This window comes from Pimephales promelas, chromosome 12 (assembly GCF_988280905.1).
Source record: "Pimephales promelas chromosome 12, fPimPro1.hap1.1, whole genome shotgun sequence".
NCBI lineage: Eukaryota > Metazoa > Chordata > Actinopteri > Cypriniformes > Leuciscidae > Pimephales > Pimephales promelas.
In genome coordinates, this window is record NC_142780.1 from 27,095,533 (window position 1) to 27,121,158 (window position 25,626).

The 25,626-nt window shown below is 34.4% G+C and overlaps 3 protein-coding genes across 5 annotated transcripts in view; 1 reads left to right on the forward strand and 2 right to left on the reverse strand.

Moving 5' to 3' along the window:
- Positions 1 to 36: 36 nt before the first annotated feature.
- gabpb2b (GA binding protein transcription factor subunit beta 2b) lies at positions 37 to 6,227 on the reverse strand. The gene is made up of 8 exons (XM_039679547.2): positions 6,033 to 6,227; positions 5,120 to 5,227; positions 4,848 to 5,015; positions 4,567 to 4,761; positions 4,273 to 4,423; positions 2,871 to 3,035; positions 2,667 to 2,785; positions 37 to 2,459 (listed from the first exon to the last, which is right to left on the reverse strand). The coding sequence occupies exons 2-8, from the start codon at positions 5,225 to 5,227 to the stop codon at positions 2,106 to 2,108; spliced, it is 1,260 nt and encodes a 419-aa protein (XP_039535481.2). The 5' UTR covers positions 6,033 to 6,227; the 3' UTR covers positions 37 to 2,105.
- On the forward strand, positions 5,531 to 19,949 carry cdc42se1 (CDC42 small effector 1). 2 transcript variants are annotated; one of them, XM_089117861.1, is made up of 6 exons: positions 5,531 to 5,601; positions 7,594 to 7,754; positions 9,308 to 9,640; positions 13,984 to 14,088; positions 17,745 to 17,824; positions 17,912 to 19,949. In XM_089117861.1, the coding sequence occupies exons 3-5, from the start codon at positions 9,587 to 9,589 to the stop codon at positions 17,811 to 17,813; spliced, it is 228 nt and encodes a 75-aa protein (XP_088973987.1). In that variant the 5' UTR covers positions 5,531 to 5,601; positions 7,594 to 7,754; positions 9,308 to 9,586; the 3' UTR covers positions 17,814 to 17,824; positions 17,912 to 19,949. The 2 variants fall into 2 exon arrangements, with proteins under 2 accessions (XP_088973987.1, XP_039535483.1); XM_039679549.2 differs by having other exon boundaries at positions 7,594 to 7,747.
- A 1,351-nt stretch (positions 19,950 to 21,300) lies between these two features.
- bnipl (BCL2 interacting protein like) overlaps positions 21,301 to 25,626 on the reverse strand; it is a 57,017-nt gene continuing 52,691 nt past the window's right edge. For both annotated transcript variants that reach the window (XM_089117859.1, XM_089117860.1), the window contains exon 10: positions 21,301 to 22,245. In XM_089117859.1, coding sequence (XP_088973985.1) covers positions 22,221 to 22,245 — 25 coding nt within the window. In that variant the 3' untranslated portion in view covers positions 21,301 to 22,220. The remainder of the gene's footprint in view (positions 22,246 to 25,626) is intronic.

Sequence of the window (25,626 nt, forward strand, 5' to 3'; positions counted from 1 at the left end):
AGTAAAACAATATTTTCTAAAAAACAAAAATAGTAGTAAAGATACCAAACCTCAGAAATATTTATTTTGACCAAAGATGATAAAATGCAGCTGCAGATGCACTAAAGACAGCCCCAATAGTGTTTCATTACAAAAATAATATATATGTAAAAATATACACACAAGAAATCTTCAGGAAAAACTGTTGATCTATGTTATATATCATGTGCTTGTGTCTGCTGTTAAACTCTTTGCATTTGCTTCCATCACACTGAAATACAATGAGTAATTCTGCCCGTGAAACAAATTTTACAATAAAATAAAAGTGTAAACAAGCCTGAAACTAATTTCAACAGAGATTATCTAATGTCGAATTAAGATTGTTATTTTTTTACCTATAAATCACTGCTGAAGACATCACATAGAACTGAATTAATGCATAAAAAGCAAGAAAAATAAAAGGGGAAAACATGGTCTTGTCCAAATGAAATGAATCACCCATTCAATAAATAGTATAATGTCCTTCAAAATCGTAATATTAATGGGTTTAAATGGGAGAAAACAAATATTTTCATATGCACAGAGTAAAAATAAGTTGTGCACCATAACGGTTATGCAAGCCCTTAAAATTCGTGGAATGTTAATCATCAGCTATGTACCTAAAACAAAAGCAGAAAAGAAAATGCAAAACTTTTCTATGAGAAGCAAATCTATAAAGCATTTGAGGTCTAGTTCCATAAAATGTCTTACAGCATTCATTCATATTTTAAAACCTGACATACACAGATTCAGATTGAACACAACTAATGATACAACTTCACTGAAAGACACAGTAAAAGCTGCTAACTGGGGAATTTTACAGGTAAAGACATGGAGCACATCATGGAATGCAAGCATAGACAAGTTGCATACTTTTTAGAGCACAAAACTTTGAAATGCACATCGTGATTTAGTGTCTAACAGAACAAAGGAAATTATGGAAGATAAAAAAGTTAAACCACCATTGCTCATTTTTGTACTCTATCTGAATAGAGCAAGTTATCTTTATAAACAGCTAAAAGTGTAATAAATCATTAAAGAGTCTGCTGAAGTAAATACATCACCTAATGCTGACTGCATCAATACGACATGCTCACATTGCAGGAGCAGGTCAACGTCACATAAAGCCATAACATCATAGAGGTCTTACCTCTCAATAATTTCTATTATTGTTTATAATGATATACTGTAACCTTCACTCTCATCACTATTTCAGGAATGTTCTGTGTTCAAGTTGAGCTATATCGACAGCATTTGCAATGCGACTTTAAATAAACAAAAATCATGGCAATAAACATTCAGCTTTGATATCATGACAACACGCCGATGGTAAACCCAGTCATGACCTAGAAAATCTTCAAAAAGGGTGATTTGGACTAAAATAATAGACTTTGTACATTTTACTGAATGAGTAATGCAAGTGTTTTAACAGCTTTTCTAGTTTATTTTTATTAAAAGCGCATTAATATAACCATGCCTTGTAAACCTAGAAAAGGATTGAATTTAACCCAGAACATTCCTTTAAGTACACTATTGTGCGTACTAATAGTATAGACCATTTTGCAAGATGTAAGCAACACTGGTCCAGAAACACTTCCTGTTTCAGTTTGTAACTGTTTTCTTTATTTCACATGTAAAGAAAACATCTTAAAGATGTTTGTTTAACTTTTTGATTCAGTTTTATATGTTCTGTTGGTTGTATTTTATCCCAGCTTTTATGTAGTGTTAAAAAACTGAAACAGGAAGTGCTTCTGGACCAGTGTTGTTTACATCTTGCAAAATGGTATATAGCATGCACTTGAGTTGCATAATAGGGCTTGATTGAAAAGCATCCTGCGCCACTTTATGTTAAAAGAACATGATCTTCCTATTCTACCAATCTGAGCAGCTCAGCATCATTGTGACCACCTAAATATAATTCACGCTACATCTTTGTAGAGGTCTGTACAGAAACTGAATGCTAAGAGTATAAAAGGGAAAAACAAAAGGTTATGATTTACAATCAATAAATACAACATGTCTCTCCAGGTACACAGACTAGAAGAGTATATGTAATTCCTGAGTGTTTTGAGTCTTTGGGATCACCGCTACGGCGTGCCCTCAGAAGTGGCTGTGATATCTGCCGCCTCTACTAACGTCACTGTTTCTCCTGCTGTTGAATCAAGGGGCTCCTCCTTAATGATGATGGCCCCTTCTGGCAACATGACAACTTCCTCTTCACCAACCACCTCCTCCTCCTCCTCCTCCTGGAGCACCACTTCCTCTTGGGGCTCTATGCTTGAGCCATTGGTCTGGCCATTGGCTATGGCTTCTAGTTTAAGCCTGTACTGCTCAGCTTCCTGTTCCTTTCTTTGTAACTGCTGTCGGTACTCCTGGGCTTTTCTGTTTGCCTCTTTTAGTTGCTGTTCCAGCAGTTCCCTACTGTCCTTCTCGTCAGACTCCTGCAGAACATTAAACAATAAAAAAACAGTCAAAAAAGAAAACACATATGCAACAGTATATTCGATCTGTGCATTCGGTCTTAAAGTGACAGTCCCTAATAAACCTGCTGCAGCCCATCACTCATTACTGTTAACCAATGAACAAAAGAAAACAAAAATCACTCACTAATCTATATTTTATTTATAAATAATCTTTACTGATCACACCTTATGTTTGACATCTGTGTGGTTTACGGTTGATTCGAATTTCCGCTTCCGTGTTGAAACTGGTTTGGTGTCCTCCGTTATGATTTCTTCTGAAATCTGTCCAGCTGGCACTGCAACCACTAATATATACAGGCATGTCAGAATATGAATACTGCCATAAAAGTCCTAAAGAGCTATCAACTAATGCTGCAGAAATCTACTCACTTTGCTGCCCCTGCATTGTGACAAAGAATTTTTGTCCCAAGTTGCCAGACTGCAGGTTTCCCTGTTGGTCGGTTACTATGGTGATGACTCTCTGGCCATCTTCCCCTACAAGATGCTGGATGGCAGAATCCACTGAATCAGCAGCAATCACACTCTCTGAAGCTCCTGTAGAAATATATTGACGCAGTTTGTTTGCAAGGCATACACTATAATTCTCTAGGTGCATACAGTTCAAATATAGGTTCAAACTTTAAAAAGGTTAATTTAATACTGTTCCAAAATGTCAATAAAACAAGCACAAAATGCAAGAAAAATTGGCTTCAGTGAGTAAATAAATGCCAGTTGGCTGGTAATTTTCTTATGAACTGCAACAAATGAACTGACTTATGTTCCCAGACATAGAACCATGCTAAAGAAACTTTAGCGTAGATTTACGTTTTTAATAAAGCTTACATTTATTTTTTGTAATTTGTACAAAACTCACATTTATGAGTTGCATTTATTTGTTCGAAACAACAGTAATATTGTGAACAGTGTAATTTTCCTGTAATTTATTTACTTTGTATTATACAGTATAAAGACCAATTCTATTCTATATTAGTCAATATTGGATTTATCATCTAAATTTAATGTCTAATGTTAAAATGTATGTTTTTAATGTAACCTTCACCCTCTAAATACTTTGGTCAGTTCAATAACAATTTATGCAATTTTATATAATTTTTTTATTTGAAAGAGTTAAAAAGAGCAGTTTCATGTCTATTCTTGTATTGTTCAACTGATCGAGGTTGATATGGGATTTAGAAAGTGATTATTGATAAGTAATGCAATACTTTTTAGACACATTGGTTAGTACAGTAATCTAATTACACGATTAAAGATGTAATTACTAGCTAGTAATTAGTTACTGATTTAAAAGAACACTTGTTGTATCTAATATATTAATTTATTCCTTTGATGAATTCTTCGTTATAATATGCTGATTTGGAAACCTTGATACTTTTATTTAGGTGTCTTAAATGAATGTAAAGTTTAAAAAAAAAAAAGAACAGCATTAATTTGAAATAGAAGTCTTTTTAATTTTAGAATTGTCTTTTATGTCACGTTAGATCAAAGTAATGTGTAATTGCTTAAAAAAGTATTATTGTCTTTAAAATCTTATTGACTTTAAAAACTTTTGAATGGTAGTGCATCTGGAAAAATCCTTAAATTTAAGCCAACAAACTGAATTAACTAGGAAGAAGATTAGTGATTCAAATGATTTTTGACAGGGAAGATAGAAAATATATTGCCATTGTTATAGGCAAAATTATTTAAAAATATTTTTTTTTACATAACATAAAATCTGTAAAACAGTTTAATGCCAGGCAAATTTTCAGTAAAAATTTAATAAAACTCATACCCATGTTAGCCTTAGAATTGGTGAGAACAATATCAGAGAGATTGACCACTCCAGAGGAGGATATGATGAACTGAGGGCTGGCAGTGGCGGGTGATGTGCTGCTTAGGATAGTCCTCTCTGGATTCATGTTCACTTGGTTCTGCATTCCCTCCTAGAATAACAAACAGTAATCAAGTTAAGATACTACAGCTTGATTTCACCCAAGACCATTGTAAAATACACAATGGCTGGTGACTTTTAGATTGTGCATTAATATCTAATAGCACAACACATCATTAAAAAGCAAATTTTCACCTGTAACAAGAGCATCAGCTCAGTGTTTCCTCGGTCCACTGCAATGTTAAAAGGCGTCTTGTCAAACTTGCTGAGGGCGTGAGTATCAGCACTGTATTTGACCAACAGCTCCACGACTCCCCTGTGCCCATGTTCTGTAGCCCAGTGCAAGGCTGTCATTTTCAGCATGTCTTTGGCATTGATGTCTGCTCCACTCTGTCCCAGTTAAGAGCAAAATCAGACATAACAACGCAATAAAAACTCAAATAATCCAATACTATTCTGAGATCATCTGTTTATACCTTGACCAATAATTCAACGATGCTCGAGTGGCCCTCAGCCGCAGCCATGTGGAGGGGGGTCCGATCGACTTTAGTCCGGGCATCTCTACTCACGCCGGCACGGAGAAGCACCTCAGCGGTGGAGTAGTGCCCATATTGTGCTGCTAAATGAAGTGGTGAGGTTCCCAGCTAAAACATAGTATCATTGTCATTACTGTTATAGTGAAATACAGATTATAAATAGGTAATTGGTCTGCATTTGCAGTATTCTTTGAGCAGCAAATATAACTCACCCAGTCTGTAGTAAAAGGAGCTCCATTGGCCATAAGTGACCTCACTTCATCATCCTGTCCTTTCCGCGCTGCCTCCAACAAACGCTTTCCCAAATCCACAAGCGACATCTAATGATGCAAATATTGATACTGAAAAGTTGCTTTATATCTTAACAACTACCTGTTTACAGTCATGGGGTGTTTAACCAGATGTAGTGTTTCAAGAAAATGTCCAAAAGATGTTAATAAAACCGTTTTCCATATATACAAACTGTGTGCTGAATGGCACTGTGTTATATTAATCATAAGACTTTATACCACAGTGCCAGGAAGCGGATGTGTACATTAATATAAGTCATAATTCATCATCAATGACAAGACGGGAAATAGTCATCATTTTATAATAAGGCAAGTTCCGGGGGAAGTTGATTTCATGCAGGACACTTTTGTTTACAATAGACGTGTATGGCTGGGTGGACATTTTCACACACTTAAAAAATCAGGTTAACCGTCAATAATATACTGTTATTATTTACAACAACAAAAAGTATGATTTCTATGAAAAAAAGTCTAACAATAGCTTGTTGCCATGTTGTCTTCAACGTGATAAAATATAGTCTATTTTCCGAGATGTTAAACTAAGAAATTATTTTTAAGGGCATGCTAATAATCTGACAAGTAAAGAACAAAGTATCGATACTATGAAAGTGCACATATATCCTTTTGAACAAGCTGAGTAAGTTAACGTTAAGTTACGCTTAAGTTTTTAAGTTAGAAAATAGCTGTCCGCATTGACAGGATATCGTCTGCAGTAACTTTATGACCAAAACCTTCTAAAATATCTAATTAAAATCTCTTTTAATGACAGTTCATCAAATTCTTGCAGTCAGTTTTAAGTAAACAGAATAATATAAGCAAAACTTCAGCTGCTCACCTCGCCGAAATGTGCCCCGAAGACTTTTACTTTATTATAACACGTTAGACACAGTAAAAAACAGGCGTATGCTTGGGTTATTTAGTACGATTTAGTGTTCTATCATACTTTTCGATACTTTTTGAAAACAAAAATAACATAGATGGACTATATTTATCGTCAAAGATGGCGCACGAACGGTACCGGAAATAGAAATATTTGATTGGTTCTTCTGTGGTAGTGTTTAAAAGTCGAGACGTCTGTAGCGCACCCTACTGCATATCTAGTAGATATTCGTTACACCAGTAGAAAAATGTATATCATCTATTCTCTGTTTTTGGAAGTGAAGAGGTTTATGCAAATTAATTTACTCCAACTTGTTATTTTTCTATTTAAATATCTCTTTAGTATTGGACTGCTGAGATTGCTATGTTTTTTCTATTTAAATATTTAAAAGCACTAATTCAGGGTCATTGCATTGAAATAAATTGTGTATTAATCAAAATACATTGTCAGATTATAAAAATTAATATATATATTTTTTTTACCAATGTAGCGTTGGCAAACAGCTCCTGCTGTTCATATTTCTAATAAATATTTAAAAAATATTTTTCATTAAAAAATACATGTTATGCTATTGTTTTATATCAATAAAACACTAATGCATAATACTTAATATGACACACTGTGTTATGTTTAACACACAATTGAATGTAAAAGTGCACACTGATTTACTGCTTTTAAATAATGAGAATTGGCAAACTGGGGAATCTCAGCCATGTGCTATTTAAACGCAGTAAAGTAACAAGTTGGAGGAAATTAATCTAAATAAACCTCAAATTTCACAAGATAATCGACAAAAATAAATAAATCTATAAATTAAAGAAAGACATGTTTAAGTGTTTCTTAAATATTATGTTTACATACATCAGATATATTGGAATATACAGGAATATACATTTGTCCTCTGTAGGAACCATTATATTTTAATGAATTTCTCTGACAACTTACATATCACTTTTAAGTCTGGATGTCCTGTAAAGAGCATTCAGGGCTTTTCAAAGATAGGCAACCAAATGTTTGGAGTTTTCACCATTATAACAACGTCTTTTGGTCTTTAGACTGACATCAAATTTAGCACTCTTGGAAATATGATAATATTTTGTAATTATCATTTAAATCTGACTTATAATAAATCAACATCTCAGGAAAATGTTATGTGGTTTCTAATCAAAAGATGTCTTTCTGTTACAAAAGGCCATTCATATACATGTCCACTGCAGAGGACACTTGCCAACATTTTGCACAAAGTAAAATGTATATCAATTATATCTTTCATAACATAGTTGACAATCATCTTTATACAAAGTTTGGTTAAAAAAAACCCTAAAACCTAAAAATTGATTGGTGAATGAAAGAACATTCACTTTTAAATATTTTAAACCAGTCTTTACACAGCATAACATATTATATGTTTTATTTTTCTCTTTCATTTGTTTCTTATCCTCTAACAATGTAATGACATAAACAAAAATAAAATAAAACTAAATTTACCAACTTTTGTCTTCTGGCTCTATATCAGTAGCCCATTGGTGGCGCTGATGGTCTCCGTTTTGAAGTATTTCCTCATATTAATGGGGGAAACTTCAACCACACCTCAGTGATCTGGCTGGGAACAGTCATTTCCACCTTCGGCTCTCCACACAAGAGGTGCTTCACTGGGACTCTCGTTACATGTAGGAAGTAAGCATATTCCTTTATATTTTATATCGTATGAGGAAACCTAACTTTTTCCAAGACTCTGTTGAACTTTTTTAATTCATTTGAGCCGCTACCATGGCCCGAAGTCGAGCTGGATTGTTGTGCCAAACTTTCAGTAACAGTTCAGTTTGAATAAGAACAGCGCCTAGTGTGCTCGAGTAATAAAGACGAGAAAAATGGTCAAGTTTACTTTAGTCGGATAACTCTCCGACAATTTAATCACCGAGTTGCTGCGAATTAAAACTAGTCGATAGGGGGGAAAAAAACATTTTAAAACTTTTAAACTCTGCGTTAGTGTTTTTCTTAACTTCCCCGGTCTGTTTGTTTTTCTGCTTGCGGCTGAGTGGTTTCTTAACGTTTGTAAACCGTTGTTCCTCGTTTACTGAACTAATTCTAGGTGTGTTTAGTAGCTGTCAGTTTAACAGGTTTGTTGCTCGTTGTTACACCGATTTTCCGTGTATTTCTCTTAGTTGTAACGGTTTTTCACATTTAAGTGTCAGTGCACAAGAAAGCGGTTGTGTGCCTTTAAAAAAAGTGAACTGCCTTCCTAGACAGCATAAAGGGCCCTATGATTGCTGTCTATCTAGACAGCACAGCTCAACGTTTGAGACCGTTACAAAGTTTGGATTTATACTATTGTTTGTTTATTAACTAATTAATTTCTTTATTATAAACTACTACTTTTGGCACTAACGTTACTACCATGTGATTTTGTTTTTCAACACCCACTGACTATACCATATGCTATTCTTTGAAGTTAATTGGAGTACCATGTTAATACCTAGATGAATATGTTAAATATTCAGTACAATTGTATTAAAGTAGGCCTACCATGTTATTACAAAATGATACGTGTGGAAAAATGTCATGATTTTACTGCATTATGGGTGGTACTGCCATCCTACTGAAATTTATTTTACGCAAATAGTAGGACCATTAAGTTATTTGAGTACTAAGAGTACTATGAGTACTAACACTGCCCAGCCAAAAAAATTGCTTATGAGTCTATGATTTGGTCATTATTGCATTGTGATTAATCAGTGATTAATAATGATTATTATTTTTCTAGCATGTTAAAAATGTTTAGAAACACTTCTTCTAACCCTAATTGATGGAGGGAGTAGCTTTTCATTTCTTAAACAACCATGTAAGAAGACGCATCATGGCCATATTCCAGTCTGACAATGTTCATCAGGCTCAAACTGTGAAACAATGGTTGGGAGGGAGCATGAAGAATAATTTTCACACATGAATTGGCACCTGTGACTCCAGACCTTAAATTCATTGAACATCTTTGAGATATGCTGGAGGAGTAGACTTTACAGAATGCACCTCTTGATGGAAATTACACCACAATATTTTTTCCCATCAGGAGAAATGTGCATATATTTTGGGTCAAGATCTTGTATTTGTTTTGCAGTTTTTGTTTCCATAAGTGTGTTATCTGTCTTTTTTTATGTGATGTATGTGCTTGTGTATGATGGATCATGTCTACCTAATTAAATCATTTATTTGTTCTTTCTTTCATTAAACAGATTTGTTTGCAACATCACTGCCTGGCATAAACATCACAGTCCTACAGAATCAACTGGAAATTAACTGGGCCCAGAATAACTGAGGGAATTAAGGGGTCTTATATATACCAAAAGCACAGACATCAACAAGGATTCTGTCGGTGATCAGGACAGAGGTTTTTGAACGTGCCACAGCTTATATCGCTGAGTGTTGAGGATTAGATTCTCTCTCTATCTCGTCTCTAAACGGCCTGCAGGGTGGCGAGAGAGAGGGGGGAATCCAACCGGTGCTCGCCGGAGATGAGTGCGTTCTGGCACAAGATCGGCTGCTGCGTCGTAGCCAAACCTCCTCCGGTAAGTGCCTCATTTTGAGAGATTTATAGTTTTTTTCTTTCTTTCATCATAAACCATTCTAATACAATAAAACCTAGTTTTTACGAATTTGCGTGAGTCACAGAGGTATTGATACCAGGCTCCTTTTGAGATCAACATCTGGACTAATTTCGCCAATTTGGCCTTCCCCATGGCTCATGCAAGTTTTGTGTTCGCTAATCACGCGAAGAATGACTCACGCTGGTCTGGGACAGAAAAGAAACCTTTCAGCTGATGTGAATGTGACCCAGATAGTCTCAGGAGTTTGTCAGGAGTGCAAATGTGTTTTGGAGAGTGAAGCCAGACCTGAAACCTAGATGGACAAAGAATGCTCTGTCATTGGACGGGTGGATGTGTAGAGGTAGCTCATGTGAAGGAAGTCTGATAAATGTGCCCATACATGCATAATTGATATTTATGACCAAGACTTTGGGGTCAGTGAGATTTGTTTTAAAGAAATACTACTTTTATTTAGCAATTATGTATTAATTTGATCAAAAGTGACTTTAAAGACATTTACAAATGTTACAAATGTTTCTATTTGAAATAAATGCTGTTCTTTTGAACTTTTTGTTCATAAAAAATACATCTATCACAGGTTCCACAAAAATATTAAGCAACACAACTGTTTTTAATGGAGTTTTTTTGAGAAGCAAATCAGCATATTAGAATGATTTCTAGGATCATGTGACACTTAAGGCTTGACTAATGATGCTGAAAATTCAGCTTTGCCAGAACAGAAATTATTTTTTTAAATATATTCAAAAGTACAAACAAGCTGTTTTAAATTGTAGTAATATTTCACAACATTCCTTTTTTAACTCTGTTTGATTAAATAAATGTTGCCATGGTGAGCTTAAAAGACTTCTTTAAAAACCTTACTGACCCCAAAATTTTGAACGGTAGTGTACGATGCATGTGTTTTTTGTTAAATTCATCAAGTTAACCCCAAAATTAAACTTGTTGTCATTCTCTCACCCCAATGTCAGAGTCATTCTAAACCCATATGACTTCCTTCAGTAGAACACAAAAGGAGAAGTTTAACATAATGTTGATGCTGCTATTTTTCATACATAGACCACCATCTGTCAGATTCCAAAATGAACAAAAGCACCATAAAAGTTTTACATGACTCTCATTCTATATTCCAAGTCTTCTAAAGCCATATAGCTTGATCTTTTACTTTTATCTAAAAAAAAATATATATATTTTCCACTTTAGCTCTCAAATCTCATTCGTGCTTTTGCATATTCAAATGTGGTGCCACACAAGATGTGTTGTACCAGGTGTGACCTCAAACATTATTGATCATGACCTTAAACGTTTGTGCTGTTAACAATGACTGAAGTATCAGTCTGTTCGTCACAAAATAATCATATGGCTTTAAAAGACTAAAAATAGAGCATGAGTTCTACAATATTGATCTTTTTTATGGCGGTTTTATGAGCCTCCTGGCACATGACCGTCCCTGGCTGTCTACTTTCATTTCTTTGGAAAAATAGAAAGTTTGGACATTCTGCTAAACTTATTCTTTTGTGTTGCTTGAACAAAACAAAGTAAAGAGTTTGGGAAAAGTGAGTAAATGATGGCAGTAATTATATTTTTGGGTGGACTATCCCTTTAACATTCCGGTAAGTAAAATAATCATGTTTTTATTTGTAGAATAGCTATGGATTTGACAAATTTAGTTCCATTCAATCTTTGTTAGTCAGTTTATTTTATCTGGATTAGGGTTCTGAGCCAATGATGAGTGACCCAGGTTTACTGTAACAATGACAGGGGGTTCTGAAGGGAAGCTTGCTCCTCCGAGCTGGGAGTGCTCATTCTTTTCCTCCCTCCTTCCTCTTTTTATTTTTAGGTACTTGTTTGTTCTATTGTTGGGTGGGTGGGGGGTTAGACATCAGTGGGCATCTGTAATGCAGACCAATGCTTCTTCCCCCAGTGCAAGAGCAATTTTCTTAAACTGATTTGGATAAAATGATTACTTTAAGTGTCTCACTCTACTTACATCAGATAAAGACTAAAGCATGTGCTATGGGCCATTGGCTATATACAGATTATGAAAGTAAACACCTTTGAAGGATGCCTGGAGTTACATAAGAATTTTGCATTTATGGATATGTAACTCTGGTCTTTCTTTCTTTCTTTCTTTCTTTCTTTCTTTCTTTCTTTTCTTTCTCTCTTTCTTTCTAATATTAAATTATTTCCTAATAAATAATAATTAAAAATATGCCTAGTCTACTTAGGACTTTGAGGTACATTTTTGAATAAAAGGTATATATTTTAAAAGTAACAATAATAATGCATTTGTTATTGTTATTTATTCATTTATTATCGTAATTGTTGTACATAAACTAAAAGTATCTATAGCCATGTTTTATTTAAAAGTACCTTCAAGTGCTCGTTGAATTTGTAATATTGACTAATTGTTTTAAAGGGGTCATGGCATGAATTTTTAATTTTTATTTGAATGTTTCTTGAGATTCACCCATTCTGATTCACCATCTGTTTTTAAGGGGTGGCTCCTTTAAGACTTGTCAGTAAACTGCCATGGTTATGATTGGCTAACATTATTACATAGGAAACGATATCAACATCCACTCCATTTGATAATGCGTGTGTCTAGAACATCCATAAAAAAGCCTTATGAAATAATTTACTTATGGATTGTCATGCAGCTGCTGTCAGATCCAATACATTTGGCTTCTACTAGAGTTAATTTTGTCAGCATTTTTTTTTTTTTAAATTGTGTCAAATGTACTTTTTAGTGTTTGTCATCATATTTAGTCCACCTTGTCCTGTTATTGTTTAGTCAAGTTTAAGTCTACTAAATGTCTGGGAATTTTATAGTTTTAGTTAACATTGGCAACGATATTGCATGTTGCTCCTTATTGTTATCTCATTATCGTCTTGTCGTGGGAAAAAATTCATCATCGTGGCATTTCATCATTGTTTTCATTAACAAAATTAAATCTACTTTCAACAAATGTTATACTCTCCTGTTTACAAAACAAAATTATATGAACAAATATATAATTATCTGATGTGATTTGGGACAGCATTAATATAAACCATCCATTACAATATATCCATTGTAGACAGTGTCAGTCATCATTATAATGGGATCTATTTGATTTTGACGTGACGCTCACTTAAAATATAGCCAAATGTCAGCCATTAAGCAACTGAATGCATGGGGCATATGATGCGATTATATATAACTATTCGTCTGGAGGCAGTCAATTGCAAATGTTTTTGCCCTTGTACTGTCACAGATCCTGCAGTATCATTACAAGTTGTTTGTGGAGCTTGATTAAATGAATGCTTTGTTTTTATTGAGGAGGATGTTTTAAGTTATGGTACTTGCAGGATGTTCTAATGTACAAAGATCTCATTATGTCAAAAGATCAAGGGAATTTTTTAGGTCTCATGTCATGACCCTTTTCTTAAATTACTATTTAGAAATAAATATTTATAGCCCTATTTTAGTCTAAATTGTATCTCAAAGTATTTACTACATTTGTCATAGTGATGATTGTTTAATTAGAAAATAAATTACTGTTATTTATAAAGTACTATTTATTTAATGATAAAAATATGTTAATGTTAATGCATTATTATTATTAACATGCATTGCATATTAACAACTTGCACTTCTGTGAGTTAGGATGGTTCATACCAATTGTGATTTGAGTTTACATGAACATGCACAGACCACCTTTTCAAACAGACTCTTGCGGCTTGCTTGTACATTTTTACATCAGTCAAATGAACTGAACTGAACTGAATGAACTGACATCAAATGATCTCTGGTCTGTTTTAAAACTATAGTGTGAGTTTTCAGATGAGTCTAGAAGATATATTTGATGTTTGACAATATAAATCCAGTGCTATGTGTTGGTAAATGCACTTTCTTCACTGTGGGCAGACAAGTAATGGCATGTATGACAACACCCCTACTATGGCACATGATCTCATCAAATAATTATTGCAGTTGTTGATACAAGGTTTTTTTTTAGACTTACTTAATCTCTCTCTAACTTACTTTACCACATAGGCGAGATCTGGGAAAGAAAAGAGAAACCGTTGAGTAAACTGTATGACATTTGGGGATTTTTAGGATCTTCAGGATGTATCCAGGAATAGATTCCATAGGGACAATTTAGTGTAATATCACCCAGGCACTGGTGTGGTCACATGACAGGCTTCATTGAGTTCACTCACTACACTTATATTTTGAACACCTGTGGCAAAAGTTGTCTGCCAGTCATGTGCTTTGTATCTTTATGCTGGACTTTCTTTAATATAAGCCTTTATGTTCACAGAAGAAGAAACGGAGGAGAATTGACCGTAGCATGATCGGAGAGCCCACAAATTTCGTTCATCTGACACACATAGGCTCTGGTGAAATGGCAGATGGCATGCAGCCGGTAAGACATGTTTTATTGTGTTGGTACAGAGGGACTCATTTTAATTTTTATGACATGGCTATAATACATTTACAATGACTGAATGAATACTGTAAATGCTATGTGAGATCTCAATATCTCAGCTCTGGAAGGGTCTAATTCAGCACTCAGGTCTAATTCTCATGGCCTTCTATCAGAGTAGACAGGGTTGCTGGGGAGTTTTGTACAAATACACCCGACGCCCACTGTCAAACCTTTTGAAAATCCCTGTGGTTTTTCTTTTGCCCTCTTTCCCTTTCGTTTTTGCCCTCATACCTGCTGCACCTGCCAGTTGTCTGAGCATGTCATGTTTAACTTCTTGACATGGATGTTGGACATTTCCTAATAAAGTGGTCATCCTGTGCTGCCAAGACTTTCAGTTTTTCTTTAGAATAGTAATAATAATAATAATAAAATGATGCATATTATTATTATTATTATTAGTGATAGTTTTTATTATCATTATTATTACCGTTACTATTATGTAAAGACAAATATTAAGACATCTAAAAAGCATGGGAGCAATAATATTTCCAATTTGTTTTATTTTGTAAAAAACATGACAAAATATTTGTATTATTATAGAAGGACATCATAAATGTTAAGACTTTATAAATGTAATGAGCTTAGAAGCAGTATTCTTTCTGTTACACTTTTACACTTTTATTAGTGTTGTGTAAAGGCATCATAAATTGAATGAGCTAGGGGGTAATATATTTAATTGAAGTGTGTAAATATAAATACAATTATTATTCGGTCGTATAAATCTAATTCACAAAGCATGTGTGGTAGACATGGTGCATGTATAAGAAGATGTGAACCTGAAGTGGGACTCGTGTGAGATCTTAGCCTGTGTTCATTGGGCTGTTGTGTTGTCAAATAAGAAAGGTGAGGAGTTACCTAATCCTGCAGTTCACTGAGGGACTGAATGTGAATACCTGGGCAGAATCAAGCAGACTGCAACTTGCTCAGAGGAATGTTGGCAGGCGGCCCGTCAGAGCCAGAAAAGAGCTCTGGGAGTCATCCCTAAGGATTAATAAAGCTAAGTCTAAGTCTTTAAATGAGGAAATGTTCGTCAAGGTCTTTGCAGTGGTCAGTGATTGATTTTTAAGTGGCGATCTTGAGCTTCATGCGTGATTTGCAAAATGTACAGCTCTTAGTTTAAGAAATGAGCAGTTTATTCAATGGCGGCTTTTAGCCTGGACCTGTTAACAATACTGTGCTGATAGCTGAATCTTCCAGTGATAAGCGGTATTGGTTGATATCAGCCTTTTATAGTCCATGTGATGCGCCGAGTGTTGAACAGATGATTGACCCGGGGTTTTCCCTTGTGTTTTTGTTCTTTTGTGTTGTGCTGGGAACTTGTGTATAGAATGACCCAGTGAAAATGGACTTCCTCTTCGTTCTGCTGGTAGATTCGGTGTTCCTGAGACACGTGATGTAACAATGGGTGTGACACTGTGAAGAGCTCTGTGTGTGAAACAGGCTTGTTGTTGCATGAAGGATGTAGGTTTCTTTTTTTCAGCTCCACCTTTAGAAGTGTGAACTTTTAGTTTATGCAGCATTTATTATGCAACGGTATGCCATATACAAAAGCATAATTTACAAAGACAGCACAGGGTCATTATAATAATAATTATTACTATTATTTTTGTTATTAAATATCCTATTTTCAGGTCTAACCTTTTAATGTAGTGTTTAATGTATCTGTTTGTGAAATGTAAAAGGTCTGCTAAGGTTTAAAGATCAAAGTGCATGACAAATAAAGTTTGAAAGGATCGCTCCTGAACTGCTGAAACAAGTCGTCAACTTTCTTTTACATGCTTGCGTAACAATGTGGTAGATTTGCATCAAACCAGCCGTCTTCAACCAGACTGCTCATCACAAACAACGTCTACTTTTACAGACTTAATCTGTTGTTGTTGCTCAAGCATATAAGAGTTTGTTTTGTGACGGATGAAGACTTGCGCTGGATTTGATACAGAGAAACTGAGCACTGAGGAAGCCTCTGGAGCTGAAATTCAGATATGGGCGCTTGGGCTTTTCGTTTCTGACACGCGCTGTAAGTGGTAGACCACCAGTCACAACTACAATCTATATTAGGGCTGGGTATTGAGACAAATTTCACAATTCGATTCGATTTCGATTCACAAGCTTGCAATTCGATTCGAATTCGATTCGATTCAATATTGATTATTTTGGAGATCAGTTACAATAAATGGCAATATTTCTCAAGGAAATCAAATCTCTTAACTAATGCTGTGAACTATGGGAGTCTAGTTGTAGCCTATAGGTTTCATTAGCCTAATATGAAGGTCATTATGAATTGTTTTGTAGCTATACAAACACTTAAATTACACTTTTATTTATTTTTATAATAAGAAGATTATATGAAATATAAACATTTAAATGGTGGCTGTCATAAAAACTTGCCAGATTTATTCAAATATGCATTAAATATTGAAGAACATTAAGATTATAATGCATATGTATGGTGGTGTATATATTTAGCAAAATGCTCCTCTCTGGAGTTTTTTTTGTCTAGCTGACTAACGAGCTGTTTAACAGACGTCTTTCCACAGTTGAAACGCTGATTGAGCGAATCAATGTGACATGATACGGATTTAGATAAGTTGTACTCTATCTTTTAACACACTTTCAGATGCTCATTCATGTTTATTTCATGCTGTGACTGGTATTATTAAGCCGGAAGTCCGATCAGTGCTGCTGCTTCTCTTGAGAAACGTTATTTATGATTTTGAATTTCTAAAGAAAATGGACGTAATTTGAAAACTGAGACTTTGTTTCATATCAATAGTAACAAAGGACAAAGATTATTGCGATTTTTTTTATTTATTTATTTATTTATTTATTTATTTTTTTTTTTTTGATGCGCGCAGCCGCGATACAATGATCCATTCATTCAAATGAAACAGGATGACTAATCGATTCTTGAGGTTTAAGAATCGATATCGGTTCGTAAAAATGAGAATCAATTAATATCGAGAAATCGATATTTATTACCCAGCCCTAATCTATATTATGAAAAAACTTTCTTTTTTGACATTGAATGCATATTGGGATAATTATTGACCTCCAAAACAAAATTAGGAGCCTTTAAAACGGCATAATATGGCCCTTTCATGTTGGGATCCTTTGAAAGGACTCTTTTATTTTACACAGAAGGTTTTGCATTCTGAAAGTTACTGTATTTTCTTAGTACACCGGACAGTTTTAAAATCTGTTGAACTGTCATTTTTATTATACTCCTAGAAAATATTTTTATGACACGTTTACATGGAATATTTCCGAATGAATCACCACCAGAATGTATTTTAGATTTTCTAACTTATGTCAAGTTGAAATGTTTTAATATTTAAAATTGTATGGATTGTGATATTGACCTTGTTTGCCATGTGTATATAACTTCAATCCTAACATGGCGTTCAAAATTTGATAAACAAAGAAACCTCATGAAGAATCAAATGGTAATTTATAACTTTTTCAATGTTAAAATGACTTAACAAACACAACTATACTTTCAGTAGTATAAAGTGAACTTCTGATTGTGGATTTTACGTTAATAATTATGCATGTTTTCCATGCCGTTAACCTGATTGTGTCACTTCCTCTTGCAGTCTGGGCCGATGCAGCAACAAATGAGATCCAAAGTGCCTCACGCTAATGGACGAAACAGCTTGTTATAGCCTTTTGACCTGTGAGTATGAACACGCACACCTTCCTCATCCTCTCTATACTCTCGCGCTCACTAAATTTGAACCATTTCCCCTCATCTGTTCCCCAGGGGTGTTTTTTTTGTTGTTTTTTTTGAACCCCAAGCTCCTTAAAGTGTCCTCAGCAGAACCTGTCCAGCTAGCAGCACTGAACCAACTATGAGGAGATACAGAGCAGATTTTCATCTCTCCGATTGCTGCAGCTACAAACATGGACTGCAGGTTTTTTATGTTTTGGATTCTCTGGAATGTTTCAGAAGAGACATTTATTATTAAATTTGGACCGGATTGAATGAGAGCGCCTGACAAAGAGTGTGAATGTGTGACGTGTGCATTTGAGACACTGGCTGTGGTTGCAGTGGAAGAGGAAAGGCTCTTATCGCTTTGACACAGGGGACTATTTGACTGCCTTCCCAAAGTTGTAACTGGCATGTTTTTTCATAGTCTGTCATTGATAAGAATGTGCGCAAATGTATGTTTGCTTTTGTTTCGTAATGGGAATACATGTGCATCTATACCTTTACAGTGTCTCCAGCTGCTTGTCATTAACAGTTGCACAAATTGTTGCTGATTAGTGTATGATAAAAAAGCGCTTCTTGTATGTGTGTATAGTAGATGGATATATAACGAAAATATGGATTTTTTTTTTTCCCTGCAAGTCTGGTATTGCAAATTTTACAAAGGCCAAAATGACTAGGTTGTTAGTCTAAATGACCTATATTCCGACTTCTCTGAGGTTATACATTTGCTTTATGAGATGAACGGATCAAATTTATCTCATCATTCGCTAATTATAGTCACCTCAAGTTAGCTGTTAAAGGGATAGTTCACCAAAAAAACTATTTGTCATCATTTACATTCCCTCAAGTTGTACCAAAACTGTTTCAGTTTATTTCTTTTGTTGAATACAAAATATATTTTAAAGAATATTTAACCAAACAGTTGATGTACCCCATTGACTTCCATGTTCCAAGTCAATGGTGCCCATCGACTGTTTGGTAACCTATATCCTTGAAAATATCTACATTTGTAATACAGGTTTGGAGCAACTTAAGGGTGAGGAAATTATAGACTTTTCGTTTTTAGGTAAACTATCCCTTTAACCTGATAATGACTGTTTTCAGGAATATTGAGTAAATAATTCGGGGTCATATGGCTTGGAGTATTACATTGGGTTTGTGCACCATATTTGTTTTGTTTTTGGAGGAAAAAACCATAAATTCTTTCTCATGAAAGAGTTTGGAACGATGGAAGTGCGAGTAAATCTTTTTCTTTTTTTTTTAGGTGAGTTATTCCTGTGATCTCTGTATTAGTAAAAGGCCATTAGCTGATTATCTGAGTTGAGACTTTGAACGGAGGATTCCTGCCTCTGCCCTTTGTCATTTAAACATCACATGTACTCTCACTTTCACACATCAAGCTCCACCTCACACAAGCTTAAACACACCCTCTCTGTTTCCAGTCCTCTCACAGCACCATGAATAAATCACTGATTTACACACACGCTTTGAATACCGCTCAGTGTAGCACAATGTTGGGCTGAAATGTTAAACACGATATTTTTGCTTGTGATTGTGATGTTTTATTTTAAATGCATTGCTTTGCAAGATCCCAGACTGTAATTTACTTTTAGTGTTTGCTGCAATTTGTTTTGAAAATGCTATAGTAAAATCTGTGCGTAGCGAAGGCTTTCAGAATGTGCATGCTGCTTTAGAAATCCAATGTTTTGCTGTATTTTTAGTGTGGAGCTGCCCGGTGGCGCTCTAGAAATGCATTTCATTCTTAGAAAGTGTAGAGGAACATGCAGATTTTTGCATCTCAGCCAAAGACCTCAACTTGTGCATGTTGCTTGCAGACCTTCTTGGTTTTGTTTGTGTCGTGTGACTGTTTGAAAGCCATGATGTTTGTGCAAAGCACTCATTATGCCTTTATTGTCCTTGATACTTTTCCTTTCCTTTTTTATTGTATTTTTTTTTATAAATATCTTTTAGTTTTAGTCCAGCTGATTGATTGTGATCAAATGGCAGCAGCAATAGTGTTCTGTCTGATATGGTGTCAATGCATCCTTTCATTGTGCTTTGATATGTAACAATACAGTTGCACAAAGACCTTGTTGAGTGTTTTTTTTTTTTAAACACGCATAATAGCAATAATAATTCTACCGTTTAAATTTGTTGTATTTTAAAAAATGCTCTGAGCGAGGTGGATTAACATTTAAGGAAGTGATTTTTGTTTTTAACTACTGTAAATAATTGTACCATTTTAATTTGATCTTTGCTTTGTGTCTAGAAAATCCAATTTTACATTTAGCGCCACATTTGTTCATTTGCAACTATACTCTGCTCAGATAATTTATCAGATAAGTTCTGTTCTTTCAATTTAACTGTAAACTTTAAACATGTCCATGGCTGCAAAAAGGCAACCATGATCACTTACAGTTAAAGGCTCAATGGATTGTAAAAGGATTTTCTTAATACTACACAGGGTTGTTCCTTGGTGTGTTCAAACTTAAATTTATGGGTGAAGAAATCAAAGCTGATCCCTAAAGCACGTTTTAACATCTACTATAACTTTCATTAGTAAAGGAGCCTGTGTGAAAGATTGCTCAAAACGCCTACAAAAATCAAACAATGGACCTTTGGCCCGAAGTACAGACCACATTGCATTTTAATTTCCTTTTCTAACAATGGCTTGAAAAACTGTAAAATAGGCTGTCATGGACTGATTGGTGCCAACCTTTTATTGATGAGATATTTCCCTTGGTAAACATGCCTCATTCAGAACATTGTCCCATTTTCACCATTTTATTGAATTTATACAAATTTGAAATAGATACCACAGATTCTTGACATGGGACAAAAAATAAATCCTAAGATGGTCAATTGATACATAAGGTTTCACAGCACTCATTTCAAGTCAAGTCATTTTTTAAAAACTGCTTATTTTAAATCATGATTGCAGTTCTATCACACAGAATGGAAAAAATGTTTGTGATTTTTATATTCATGAATATCTTTTTTTGGCTATAAAAATATAAATGAAAAGAGTTTGAATGTGAGGTATTCATATGACAGATACTTTTTTGTGGCAACACGTCTAAAAACGAGAAGATTTCTTTAGTTCATTCATTGAAGTGAATTATTTGCTTTGAGTAATCCAAAACATGACCTTTCTACTAAACATTATTGACTGGTTAATAACATCTGGCACATAAAGCGTTACAACAGGAATCTTGTTATTTAACCTTCCAGCACTCTCTCTGTTCCTGTTTGTGATTTCAATGCATAAAGAAAAATGTTTCACCTCTCAGCTACCTCACTCCCTCTCACGGCCAGTCCCGGTTTCCTGAAAGGCGCAATAATTTCCATAGCGACTCAAAAAAAATAAAATAAAAGATTTCCAAACCACTATTTCCTTGTTACAATTAATAGTGAATCACAACAGTAAATCACAGCAGGTATTTAATATAACCCTTTATTTCCTTAAATATCATGAAAAGACATGCATGTAGTATATGTGTGCAGTTTGAAAGTTCAGGTTTTTCAAGTGTGGCCTTGTATAAATATTTGCACATAGGAGTCTATTAAATGAAAGCACATTCAATGGGCCACTTTACAGGCAGCAGCAGCAGCTGAATATTAGAGAACCTTATTTCAGAAGAAACCAAGACCGATTATATATATTACACGTGTAAACTGAACAATGTGATTCTTACAGCAATATTATACACTTAGTTTGTATTGTAATAGCTCTTTGATTTTGCATTAAAAGTCTGCTAGATAATATTTTACAGAAAAGACAGAAACCTGGACACTGAGATAAAAACCCACAGTAGTTTGAAGTACATCTACAAATAATGGTTCAAACCGGTTTCAACAAACATACAATGAGATTTTGTAACCATTTAGTGCAAATATTAAAATAGAGCCATTAAACAACCTTATTTAATCTAATATTTACCCTTATTATTCAAAAAAAGGAAATGTTTTTATTACTATATTACAATAAGGTTGTGTATATTTAACTTTTCACACTTAAATAAAGCTTTTATGAAAGTTGTATTGTGTCGTTTTGTATAGTCTGGGAAAACACTGCATGTTTGTTTGTTTTTGTGTAACAGTTTAAATGAGATGACGTAAAGCAGGCTTTCACGTTGTTGGCGGATCTCTCCTGACCCACCTTGTGGCTTGACACAGCTGTGTGCCTCTGAAGGACAACACTGTCTTTGTGTTTCATCAAAGAGCCGTCTGGTAGGAAGCAGTTTTTCTGTCATTAGGGCTTTTGCCCCTAAATCTTGACCTTTAACCTCAGCCAGCTCCGAGTCCCCAGTGTGAAATCTGTACAGTACGTTCACCCCTGCTGTCTTTCCAGACGACATCTTCAACTGTTCCTCTGCTCATCATACCTGCAGAACAAAACAAATCACTCTATTTTTTAATTTAATTAAAACAAAGAATTTATAAAAAGAATTTTAAAAATGGATTTATCTCAATTATGTATAGAGAGAAAAATTCCTGGGGTAGCAGCTCAGGAAAATGTATCTAACTTGTGTATATATATATATATATATATATATATATATATATATATATATATATATATATATATTTTGTATCTAATTAATTTATAAGTATTTGTAACAATACAATAATTAAATTTATTGATAGAATTGATTTATAAAATAAACATTTAATGATAATTTAAATGTAGATTATTTAGAGAAATGACCAGATATGATGGGGAAAGAAAAATTGTTGTTGTTCATTATTTGAAACACTAAATAAGTAAATTAATAATTAAACGTATAAATAAATATTTATTTTATAAATACATTTAAATGTAATAATTACATTTATTCATAAAACAAAAATAAAATCACAAAACTTAATAGATATTTACTTTATCAATACATTTTATGAATACATTTAAATCTAGTCATTTTTATTTATTCATAAAATATATTATTTAAATGTGATAAATAAATATTCATTATGAATGAATGAAACCAGTAAACGTGATGTTTAAGTCTTGTATAATCTGCTGACCCTATTCCCCCATCAGACCTGATTAAAAAGTTTTAAAAAAAGTTTTCACATTTAAAGTATTATAAACTTTTAATTATTTTATTTTTTAATTTAATATATTATTTATTTATTAAATTATTTAATTTAATATATTATAATATTATAGTATTATATATAATAAATATCTGACTGAAGTATAGAATAGAACAGAATAAATATGATGGCAAAAAGGAGGAAGTATTTTGTTCTTTATTTTTATGAGAAAAAAAATCATTTATTGGAAAAAAAATAAATAAATGAAAAAATTCATTTATTGGAAAAATTATTTAAAAATGTAGGTAACGCTTCACAAGAAGGTCGCAATAATTTATGAGCAAAATATTTTTAAAGCATTTACTGATCCTTGTTATTATGCCTTAGTAAAAAAATGTTGATCATTGTTCATGTTAGTTCACAGTGCATTATTAAAATCAAATGCTGTATTTGTTAAGATTAGTTAATGCCATTTTAATAATTTATTATAGTTAATGTTGAAATGAACATTAAGGTTAATAAATACGAATAAATATTGTTTATTGTTAGCCCATGGTAACTAATGCAACATTGTTAACCCCCTCAGACCTGAATTATGTTTCAAGTACATTTTCCCAGCTCATGAGGTTTCTATAAATGAAAACAAATGAAAAAAAAAATTATATGATTGCTTTCGTTGTGATTCTTTTTTTGTCCATTCCAATGGACATCAGGTCAAAACAGGTGTACTTCCTGAAAATGTACCAACATGAAATAAATGAATAAACACAAGATTTGTTGGTCTATACTTTAAGATTTTTCTCAAGGTCAAAAAAATTCCATCAGTATACCATTTCAACTATAATTTTTGTTTTACACATTGCACATTGTTTGTAACAAACTAAATATATTCGAATCAATCAATCTGGTCATATTAGAGTCATTTTCTGTGTGCATCTTTATTTTTTTAGAACAAATACTTGAACATTATAACATTACAACTTTAATCGTAAGGTTTTAACTTTATATTGCACATTTCTTTATTCATAACAAAATAAACCTAGGAATCAATCAATGCATTCATGTTAGAGTCATTTCCTGTGTGCATCCTCTGTTTTCTTGTATTTTTACAGTACTGGTAGGACAGTTGCCAGCAAGTCACTGTATTTCAATTTCCAGTAACTCTAGCTAGTCCAAAAAAGGTCTAAGTCTCATGGTCATCTATCAGAATCCAGAGTTTTGAGAAGATCAGAGAAACAAAAAAACAAACAAAAAAAAGCTCTGGAAGGGTCTAGAGCCTCCATTTTGGCACTCAGGTCTAAGTCTTGTGGCCCTCTATCAGAATCCAGAGTTTCGAGAAGATCAGAAAAACTCAAAATTTCGACCCGAAAAAAAAAAAACGACAGTGGTACCCCTTTCGTTTTTTTTTTCGGGGCGAGAAATTAAGTTTCTCCAATCTTCTCAAAACTCTGGATTCTGATAGAGGGCCATGAGACTTAGACCTGAGTGCAAAAATGGAGGCTCTAGACCCTTCCAGAGCTGAGATATTGAGATATTTCTGAGTGCCAAAATGGAGGCTCTAGACCCTTCCTGAGCTGAGATATTGAGATATTTATGATGGCATCAATGCTACGTGGGATCTCAATATCTCAGCTCTCAGTCTAGAGCCTCCATTTTTGCATTCAGGTCTAAGTCTCATGGCCCTCTATCAGAATCCAGAGTTTTGAGAAGATTGAAGAAACTTGATTTCTCGCCCCGAAAAAAAAAAAAAAAAAACGAAAGGGGTACCACTGTCATTTTTTCAGGTCGAAATTTTTAGTTTCTCTTATCTTCTCAAAACTCTGGATTCTGATAGAGGGCCACAAGACTTAGACCTGAGTGCAAAAATGGAGGCTCTAGTCTAGACCCTTCCAGAGCTGAGATATCCAACACTTTCCCTACAAAAAACGGGGGGGGGGCCAACGTGTTACATAAATCCCCTGAAACTGCCTGAAGATCGGTTATAACGGCACACAACACACATTTAGAGGCTTAAATAACTGGGAATGTTAAAGGATGCATAGGCCAAACCAGGTGTTATCAGAATCCCGATATTGACACGGATCCATCACGACATGTCTTCATATTAGGGACTGAAGTGAGTGTTGGCAGTCAGGTGCTGGAGGAGTGGAGGAACGGATGTGAAGAGGACACAATCAGCGCCAACACGCACTCATCCGCATAAACACTGCTGGGCTTATTACACACAGCACTGATCTGGCACTGCACTACTGTGTACTAGACCAGACAGCAGGTGCACACGCACACACACACACACACACCGCAGTCAGTGTGTGAATCTCGTCAAAACCAGATCCTGGTCACACTTCACCCCAAAATATAAAGCAGAAAATATAAAGACTTTGACCTGAGTGCAAAAATGGAGGCTCTAGACCCTTCCAGAGCTGAGATATTGATATATTTATAATGGCATAAATGCTACGTGGGATCTCAATATCTCAGCTCTGGAAGGGTCTAGAGCCTCCATTTTTGCACTCAGGTCTAAGTCTCATGGCCCTCTATCAGAATCCAGAGTTTTGAGAAGATTGGGGAAACGTAATTTTTCGCCCCCCCAAAAAAAACGTAAGGGGTACCACTGTCGTTTTTTTTTGGGGTCGAAATTTTGAGTTTCGATATCTCAGCTCTGGAAGGGTCTAGAGCCTCCATTTTTGCACTCAGGACTAAGTCTCATTGCCCTCTATCAGAATCCA